This window comes from Montipora capricornis, chromosome 12, assembly GCF_036669925.1.
Source record: "Montipora capricornis isolate CH-2021 chromosome 12, ASM3666992v2, whole genome shotgun sequence".
NCBI lineage: Eukaryota > Metazoa > Cnidaria > Anthozoa > Scleractinia > Acroporidae > Montipora > Montipora capricornis.
Window position 1 is genome coordinate 30,697,438 of NC_090894.1, and position 10,000 is coordinate 30,707,437.

At 39.8% G+C, this 10,000-nt stretch overlaps 2 protein-coding genes across 3 annotated transcripts in view; both read left to right on the forward strand.

The window, feature by feature from the left end:
- The window catches only part of LOC138027485 (pinin-like), a 9,904-nt gene extending 2,801 nt beyond the window's left edge, over positions 1-7,103 (forward strand). The window contains exons 2-8 of the mRNA XM_068875038.1: positions 678-782; positions 1,602-1,704; positions 2,324-2,415; positions 2,748-2,826; positions 3,265-3,420; positions 4,943-5,081; positions 5,613-7,103. Coding sequence (XP_068731139.1) covers positions 678-782; positions 1,602-1,704; positions 2,324-2,415; positions 2,748-2,826; positions 3,265-3,420; positions 4,943-5,081; positions 5,613-5,944 — 1,006 coding nt within the window. The 3' untranslated portion in view covers positions 5,945-7,103. The remainder of the gene's footprint in view (positions 1-677; positions 783-1,601; positions 1,705-2,323; positions 2,416-2,747; positions 2,827-3,264; positions 3,421-4,942; positions 5,082-5,612) is intronic.
- Positions 7,104-8,523: 1,420 nt separating this feature from the next.
- LOC138026809 (actin maturation protease-like) overlaps positions 8,524-10,000 on the forward strand; it is a 4,328-nt gene continuing 2,851 nt past the window's right edge. Inside the window, exons 1-2 of one of the 2 annotated variants that reach the window (XM_068874264.1) lie at positions 8,524-8,749; positions 9,124-9,479. In XM_068874264.1, the coding sequence (XP_068730365.1) occupies positions 8,607-8,749; positions 9,124-9,479 (499 nt within the window). In that variant the 5' untranslated portion in view covers positions 8,524-8,606. Of the gene's footprint in view, positions 8,750-9,074; positions 9,480-10,000 lie in introns of both variants that reach the window. The other variant, XM_068874266.1, reaches the window with a different exon arrangement.

Here is a 10,000-nt window from a genome sequence, read left to right on the forward strand (position 1 = left end):
TCACAGGCATTACATGTATTATATTTTGTCCAAAAAGTCAGTGGCTTTGTTTCATGGTCACCTTCATTATATCAGACACTTGAACTTAACCTATTGATGCCTAAACCAGCCTAAACCGGCCATACTAAAGTGTTTTACTCTGTCTAACGCCAGACAATTTTACTTGTCAATGGGGAACCCCCCCAGGAGTCAATGGGTTAAACAAAAAAAATTATTATTTAGACTAAGAAAAGACAAATGGTTGATATTAGCACAAAGGCAAAGGAATTTATTTACCACCATTAAGGCAGACTGTCCAATACAATACAAAGGTGTTTATTTAACAAGGGAATAAATTATGCACTACATGTACATGTACGTTGTCCAGCATTATTACCACCATCCGCCCTTTCAATCCTTTATGTAGAGTCCCTCACATAAGAGCTACATTGGCAAATTTTGTGCAAATGGAGTTCTTCATTAAATTTAATCACTTATGGTATTTTGACCTAATGACTGAACTCGAGTATTAAAATCAATGCTCTAACCTATTCTTAAACCTGTGCTTAAACCTGAAAATAATACAGTATGTATTTTAAAATGATATACAAGGAAAGGAAAAGGTATTAAACATGACCCAGATTATGTTTGGTTTGATGTTCAGTTACCAGTTTTTCTTTTTTGTTTTTCTCATTCAGACCAGCAGCAGGGCGGCGTGTGATGTTAAAGAGGGACTACCCTGACAGGAACACTGGACAAGGACCGGCGGCAAAAAGACTAGATTCATCTGGTACACCAGGAAGGTTAGTGGCCTGCCTTAATGTCTTCCTAGTCTATTTGATGTACAACTCTGAGCTGTAGTCCTTGGCTGCAGATTTTTCACTTTGTAAGGACAACAACCACATTTCAAAAGCTGAAACAATTTTTTGCTGTGGGAATAAAACATTTTCCTTAAATCAGAAATGCTCGCACACACTGTATGTACCTCTTTCAGTTTTGGTAAAAAATCTTTCCATTACAAAAAATGGGATAAGCTCATGAGACAGCACCCTGCCAGCAGAGCCTTTCTTAAGCAGTGTTTGACATGCATGGAAGTAATACACTGTACATGTAGTTATGGTATTGGTTTTAGAATGTGTGACTGTGTGCATACATGTATGGTGTGTGGGCAAGTCTGTGTCTCTCTGGAGTAGTGTAAGTGAACATACAGAACTGTAAGAGTTGAGTAGTGTGTGTTGAAAGAAATAAAAATAAAGTAAAAATTCCTGACCCCAAGAATTTTTAATGAAGTGAACCTTACTGAAATGCTGGAGCTGGAAACTGTAAAAACCCTTTTAGGATTGTTATTTTTGTTTTTTATTTCTTGCAGTAGATGCCAACAAACTGTCCAATACAGTAGATTGTGCTCTTTACGAGAACATGGAACTTTAAGTTGTTTTCTTGTTCTCAGGTGAAAGCATAGTGGGTAGGGCAATTATTGCATTGCCAATGAGAATTTTGCGAAAAATAAGGGAGAGTAACACCAATAACTGGGTTAAATGATACCCAGCTTGTGAAATGGCCTCCCCATTGAGTAAACTATAAGAAAGGTTAGTCATTTGTTTGCTTTTGTTTTGATGCAGACTCTGGAGCCGAGTGGTGAGCACAAGGACTTCGCAAGACAGAAATCGCCCCTCCTCGCGTCTGGATAGTGAAGGCGAAGAAGAAGAAGAAGATGGAGATAAGGTAAAGAATGAGAGTATTATTTATTCATAGTTATCAGGGTAGCGGTACATTCTATTCTTTGTTAATGCTATAACACACAAATTTAATTGTAAATGAAAGAAATGGATGTACTTTGAAGTGTGGGTTATAGATGAAATGGAGAAGTGATCCTTGTATCTGGACAATTTATGCATCAAGTCCTTCATGGGAACAAAAAAAAATTGACGAATTGACCTGCTCCTAACTGTGTGACTTCATAGCTAAGTTGGTAGAGCATTGCACCGACATCGCAGAGGTCGTGGGTTCGAATCCCGTTGAAGCCACGCGAAATTAAATTTCTTTAGGTGTCTACAACAAGAAACAATAAATTGCTTAATTAAATAATATATTTATTATTATTGGCCCAATAGGGAAGATATCATTGACGCCACCCATTGTCATTAATGTGCCAACCAGAGCCCCATTGTCTGTCGAAGCAAAAGGTCTTTTGTTCCCATGGTTGGCAAATTTGAATGACAAAAGCAATGTTTGTAAACAGATATCTTCCCTGTAAATGCGAGGATCACCTCTCCATTTCGAATAAAGTTATAATAATAAATTATGAAGAGTATCTCTGATATGCTTAATTTTGTTTCATTAGCCTGCTATCCAGTCTTCAGTTGTTGCTACACCTGCGCCATCTCGTCTAAAAAGAGACGTCATCACAAAAACGGATGACAAAACAAAGTCAAGGTTTGTTACCATGTCATTGTTTGTAACTATATAATCTATTCTTTGTGATGTACTTGAACATGAATATTTATTTCAATTGGTGTTAAGGAACTATTATATCCTGGCAACATTATACATGTACTGTATATCAAAACTAAAACATTTCTGAGAAGAAATTGAGGTGAATTTGAGGAGACAACCAACAACCTGTATTTAAATCTGACCATGAGTTTAAGAATTATTGTCAGATCGGAGGCTGCATTGGTCAAGTACGGTCACCTCTGTGTAAACTAGATGCTTCCCGTACTTTTCAAAATTAATGGTTAATTACACGCTTATATTTCTTTTTTTAGAAATAGGAGAATGTTTGGGGTTTTGCTACAAGGCACCTTGCAAAAGTTCAAAGATAAGAACTCCCAGAAGACAGAAAAGGTAAGAGCCATTTAGATGAACAGAACCACTTTGTAACTGCTCTTACTAAAAAACAAAATAGTGTCAATGATTTCAGAGATGACTGAAAACATGTTTCAATGAAACAAATAAGATGTACATGTAAGACTAGCCTGCACGCAGGCGGTTGGATGGTCGAAAAAAAACAGAATTTGTAATGAGGTCGCCATCTTGGATTCACGCGGCTAGGTCTGGGCCGGGTTGAGGGTCGACAAAGCGAGCCCAGACCTATTGCACGCTCTTCCAATATGGCGTCTGATAGTGTTTCGTGGCGACACAACATCTACCGCCTGCAAGCAGGCTAATGTAAGACTTAACAGATGAATCTCTGTGATTGAGCCTACAACAAATATTATAATCATATAGTATGTACATGTACACTCTTTATTTCAAATGATTTGCTGTGTATTTTTCGTTTAGGACAAACGAAGAGAAGAAATAAACAAGAAGCTTGAAGAAGCAGAGCAGAAAGAGAAGGAAGAACTGTCCTCCCAAAGAAGAGAGTTATTCACAGAAAGGAGAGCAAAGCAAGCAGAACTTAAAATCTTACAAAGAAAAGTTGATATGGCTGAGCTGGTAAAACGGATTATTTCCTAGTTATGAATATGACACACATGTACTTTAGTGGCCATGCATGGTATTGTAATGCTTGCAGACCAGTAGGACACTTGGTCTATCAAGAACAATCCATAGATAAAATAACCTAGCTCCCAATGGCCAAGGCTGCTGCCTAAGAAAATTTTAAAGGGACCCTCAGAGCTAAACGCTGAGAACTTAGGAGCCCAACATATGAAGTGAAAGGTGTTGCTGTGAAAAATTGAGGAGCCCAGAGCTATTCTTTGGGAGCCCCAGGCTACCGGGCTCCTGTTAGGCAACAGCCTTGCCCAATGGTCTTTGTAGCTCAATGGAAAGGAAAGGAACTTTATTTAAATAGTGTCTACATGTAGTTGTTCTACAAGCAATTACAAAAAGAGTTGAGACACTCACTGTTAATAACCGTACAATGCGTGTCATTCAAGTCAGTGCATCCCCAAACCCCCTTTCCCCGCGTTTGCCATTCAAACTAAAGGGTATCAACATTGAAAAAGGGGGCAGGGGAGGGAGGGGCGTGAAGACTTTTCTTATGAACTGGAAGACTAGTTTTAGGAAGAAGAGGTGAATTTTCAATTCAGTGTCTCAACCTTTTTGCAACTGCTTGTAGCACTTCAGCACTAATTTTTGGACACTGTAAACTGAAATTAACAATAATATTAACACAAAGTCAAATGTTGGTTTTTGAGGAGAGGGGAAAACCGGAGTACCCGTCGGAGGAAAAAACGCTCGGTTCAAAGTAGAGAAGCAACAAACTCATGTGTGACACTGAGTCTGGGAGTCGAACCCACGCCACATTGGTGGGAGGCGAGTGCTCTCACCACTGTGCCATCCCTGCAACCCCAACAAGTGGGTAGAGCATGGGACTGGTATTATGGAGGTGATAGTCTCGAATTCTGTTTTAGACTATGATGACTTGTTTCAGTTGTCCTTTTGCCCATTTTTAACAACTAGACTATCAGCCTTCACACAGGACCATCAAAAGTTGCATTTGAAATAATTATTATGTATGGCTGTCTATGATCATGTCAATCTCGACCCCAGAGCTCTTCTCTTGACGAAGGGTGAGAAAAGGTCTGTGTGGGAGAACATGCTCGGTAGGGGTCTTAAAGGCAAAAATTTGGTATTTGAACCTTACAGCCCCTGCTCGAATGCACCAATTAGAGATGCTTTTGATTGTTCTTCACAAAAACAAATGAGAAGACACTTTGTTTCAGGCTTCCCCAGGGCCTTGGATCATTCCAAGGCTCTGGTTATGAGAATGTGATCATGTAAAAAGTAATGATATTTTTGTAGTTGTTTCTGAATTCCTTTACTGGCTGTTGATACCATTTCTCTAGTTTTAAACATCACATTATACATGTACTTGTTAAAGTTTAACCCACTCATGCTAAAAGTGACCCTATTGTCTGGTTTTAGACACAGTAAAATCTTAGTTTCACTCTCCGGAGAGAATGGGTTGATTAAAAGGATTTGTTTACTTTCTCATTTTTGTTTTCTATTTTAGCAAGAAGAATGGGATAAGCATGGTGAAAAACTGAGTCATTTTATCATGACAAAGGCTAATCCACCCATCTTCTACATGCCAGCCAAACATAATGACAAGACACAAAAACTTCTTGAGGAATCAACCAGATCTGTGAAAAGTAATTACAGTAACTCGCTGTTTAATTAAGATAATTATAGCACAAAGAACGATTCGTTGGTGATATTAAGTTTTAAATAATGTAATGTAAAATTTTGAAATCTCATTACCTCACAGGACTTTGCCAGTTTTGGTCATTTCTTAGAATCTCAAACAATCAAATTTTTGTCATTCTGGTCCCCTGAAACAGTGATTCTTTTGGTCAGTGCCCAGAGTAACAACTGCGTGAAAACCCGTGTACACTACCTGCTTTTTGGACTTGGACTTGTGCATTAATTTTTGGTGATGCCACCCAATTTCAAGTACAACAGAATGGAAACCATGAGAAAGCCAGTTTGGCCTTTTTCATCTTATTCTGTCCTTTTTTTCACATACAACTTGAAATAGTTTATTGAAGAAGATAGACCCAATTGGGCAAATAAATTTAAGCACAAAAACGGATCACTTCAAAGGGTTATGCTTGTAGACTTATAGTACCAAATGACTGCATGCACTGTTGAGTTTCATAGACGTAAAATGTTATTCATTGCAGGGGCGATGGCCAAAAGAAGGGCAGAAATTGAAGAGGAACAAGAACTTGAAGAAGAGAGAATAAAGAATGCCAGGTTGTCTGTTTCCAATGAGGGTGATAGTGTGAGTAAAGGAAGAGGGGAGGGTGGGGACATTTTGACAGAAGGAGATGTTGAGATGAGAGAGGAGAGACCGAGAGTGTTTGGTGAGGAAGAGGAGGAGGAGACAGGAAAGTGGAGTCAAGGTGTCAATCCTGAGAATGGTGTTGGAGAAGAGAGGAGAGCCAGGGAAGAACAACAGAATGATAGGGTGGAAATGAAGGATGAGGATGACGAAGAGGGAGAGGTAGATTAGGTCAGATGATGGAGAATGTTGTTGTAAAGTGGGGCTAATTTCAAACCATCCAAATTCTTAGATGAACATGGTCTTGGGCAATGACTCGCTTCAAGAACCTGTCCCATTCTACTGCTCGACAACTCCTGACTAAGCCCCCTCCCTCTCCTTTTTTTTTTTGGGGGGGGGGGGGGTACAATGTAGGTGATTCCCCACACCCATGTCCCCTACAATTACAAACAAAACTGAAGATTATTGCAGGAATGCACACAACAGATCATTGACAGTTTTTCTTGCCTGATGTTAGCCCTTTGAAAATGCAAAACTTGTTTTTCTGGTGTTGTTCAGAACAGAGTTGTAAAGACACTGGAGATTGTAGACTAACAACAAGAATACAGATTTCACGCATCAATTTGTTGATATGTTGTGTTCTCACCAGGAATTGTCCATTTATAGTGAATATTGGCTCTAGAGTGGATGGAGTATGAACAAAATTAATAGCTAGTTTTTCGAGACGTGAACCAATAATTTGTACATGTATTACAGTACTATCCCCAGTGTTTTCGCCAGCATGCTTTTGTACTCCACCAGAAATGAAATTTGGTGTTTTTGAAAGGCTAAAGTACAAGGAAGGAGAATTGAGTACTTAAAACTCATGACATATTCACTTCATAAGTCTCCCATGTTTCCACCGTTTTTGAGAGTGTCAATCACAGATCAGTCCTTTTGCAGAATGGAGAGAGACATGACGTGGTGTATGCAAAAGGATTTTAGAGTTGTCATGGCTTCGTTTTTGCTTTTTTTTTTGGTCCTTTCTTAAAAGTGTCATTTAGAATGTATTATTTTGTTTATCTGGAGAGCAATTTGACCATTCCTGTGGGTTAACAGAAGCAAATTCAGAATGAAGACGACTTTGTAATTTGTAAATAAAATCTAACATTTCATTTTTAAACCAGAAAACTGGTTGAGATTCCATCTGTAAATTGCGCCCAACTCTCAGAAATCAAGTTTCAGTTCGTTTCTTAGTCTGCATCACTTAGTCCAGCAGAATTTTCTTTGTGTTTAGCAGTACTCGTTGCAGACACTGTATCTGCAAGCAAGGAACTCGATGAGCATTGTTGCATTTTGTAATTTATTGTTGAGGAATGGTTCTGAATAAACTGATTTTCTATTATGGCAATTGTTGATGGTGGATGGAGTTTCTGTAGTGTGTCTGTGGCAAAGGTAATAAGCTAGTTGCTTAGCAACAAGCAAAAGGCCAACTGAAAGGCCAAGAAAGAATTGGGAGGGATTACGTTTTTTTCAAACGTTGGCCGTGTAGCACTTATATTTGAACAGACTTAACTGATTAGAGTGTAATATGAAGTGGTAAGTATCTATCCCATTTGAACCATGTGTTCCCTACTGATGGAAATGGGCCCATACCAGGACCCATTTCCATCAGTAGGGCTAACGCTTACAGGGTTCATATGGGGTAGATACGTAGCACTTCACATTACACTCTAATCAGTTACGCAATTGCAAGTTTGCAATGGTGAAAGACGAGTAATCTCACCTCTGCACAAACCGTGCTCCCTATACGCCATTGCTAACAGTTGGGTTCAAGATGAAGAAGTTAACATATACTCGGGGAAGTAGCCTCCTTCGCAGACATTCTTGTGACACCTCACGCGATCGTCCGTGGATTTTTATTTTCCCTCATCTTTTGTGCTTTGGATGTATAGGGTTTCCGAAAGTAAAAATGATGTGACACTGAACTACTGAGACCTTTGGCCTGCTCCAGGGATGGCGCAGTGGTGAGAGCACTCGCCTCCCACCAATGTGGCCCGGGTTCGATCCCCAGACTCGGCGTCATATGTGGGTTGAGTTTTGTTGGTTCTCTACTCTGCACCGAGAGGTTTTCTCCAGGTACTCCGGTTTCCCCTCTCCTCAAAAACCAAAATTTGATTTGATTTGCGTTAACTTGTTAATTTCAATTTACAGTGTCCCCGATTAGTGGTCTACAGCGGTAGAAGATTAGACACTTTCCTTTCCCACAAATGACCAGCTCCCTGCGTCAGCGTCAGTGGCGTCGAACCGGTATCGCGAGGTCACGGGTTCAAACCCCGTTGAAGTCCTGAATTTTTCAGGCTTCTTTACAGGCTTCTTCATAACTGTGAAGATCATAGCTTCACTTGATTTAAATGTCTCTCAATGGCGTTTGGCTTAGGGCGCGTTCGATTGACCCTATTCCGGAATAATACACGGAGTGATGATTAACACGGTATGTTTGGTGCGTTTGGAAGCAGGAAAGATAATAAAAAAATGTTTGAAATAGCATTTTAGCAGATGTTTGACAATTTTAATGTAAATGTCCGTAAAAACGAAGGATTTCTAACTTATATTCCATGTATTTTTTTTCCGGAATACGGTCAATCGAACGCACCCTTGGGTGCCCTTGTTGGTAGTTCACCGTAAGCCTGGCATTCTCAAACATTCACAAGATGCCTCATGGGACCTAGTCTCCTTCGCAGCCGTTTTTTGGATGTCACGCAACGCTCCCCCAAAGTTCTTTGGGGGAGCGTTGCGTGACATCCAAAAAACGGCTGCGAAGGAGACTACATGGGACCTTGGCGGGTAAACAAGATAATAATTCGCGCACCTTATAAGGATGTATATGTAAAGAGCGAAGTTTTAATAGCATATGGATTCGGCTTGGGAGATAAAGAAACAGTGCCGTGAGATAATTCAGCAGATTACGGCGCAAAGATCAGAGTTTTTCGGAGATGAAGAATGGCTTCTTTGTATCAGAGAAGTCTCCACAAGACTGCAGGGAAAATTTCCCAGGTAAGATCAACAAAGGTGTGATTTTGACATTTTGGCTCATTTGTGCCCTTAATTTTAAGCTTGATTTAGCTTAATTAAAGAGTCTAGCCTCCACTCCAAAACGAAAGTGTCGCGATCGAAAAAATGAACTTTAGAATCACTTTAAAATATAAATTTTCACTTGAAAACTTATGGAGAGATTGTTTTCACTTCAACCAAGACACGCCACAATTATTCAAGATGGCTGCGCCCGGGAAATTTAAAAGCCAAAAACAAGCGTTTTTTGCTTGCAAGCAATTTTAATTATAAACATGTTCTGTGGTTTAAGGTTAGTTTCCTTTTTTAGTGGCGGTTCGAGGACTCTCTAATGGCAGAGAGCACTTTCCACTTTTTAGGTGTGGATTATCAGCCCTCAGCATGGCAAATGATTTGTTATTTCAAGATCGCATTACGCTGACACAACATGATACAAAACAACAAGAGGAGGAATTAGAATCCTTGCTTGAACTGGCACAACTGAGAGGTTTCTCAGAACAAGGAGAAATGTATTCAGCAGAAAATCTGGCGAAGCTTGCAAAGGAGTTTTATGGACTTGAATGTCTTGTGACAAATGATGGATTAAAGGATGGTAATTTCATTGCATCCGAAGTGATAGTTAAAGGATCAGCTGTTCTTGTGCCATATGATGCAGATAAAAACCACGAGCCGTGTTTGCAAAATGGACACAGAGCACATTGGGCCCTTGTTACAGGTCAGTCCTGAGAATTTATTGTTGGAGCTGTTTCATTTCATATAAGTACAGCGAAAATATCAATTGTGCTGTATTTTCAATGTCACGAGAGCCTCTCTGACTGTTAATGTTTAAGCGGTTTTTTTTTTAAGTTGTTGACAGACATTGCAATAACCAAATGTATGTATGTAAATAGATATCTTCCTCATTCCTTCCCTGCAAGCAGAGGTCACTTTTCTTTTGCGTTCGGTGGGCTGGCTAGTGCAGGAAGAGAAATCTCTGCCATGGGTCTAACCACCATCCACAGCCTTTGATGGCATGCTTCAAACTGCATGCCCCATGCTACATGTATGTTTGCTGACCTTGACTTGCGCCTGCTGTGTCTTGTGCATTCCTCTACAGTAAAATTTTCCGCTTTTGTTAAAGGAGCAGGTACAACATGAAGTATCATCACAGGCCGCCCAGAGTCGGAGGGTAGAAAATTACAAGGATTTGTATGGGATTCTCGATAACAAACTGAAAAAGATATTTACGCGCAAAAG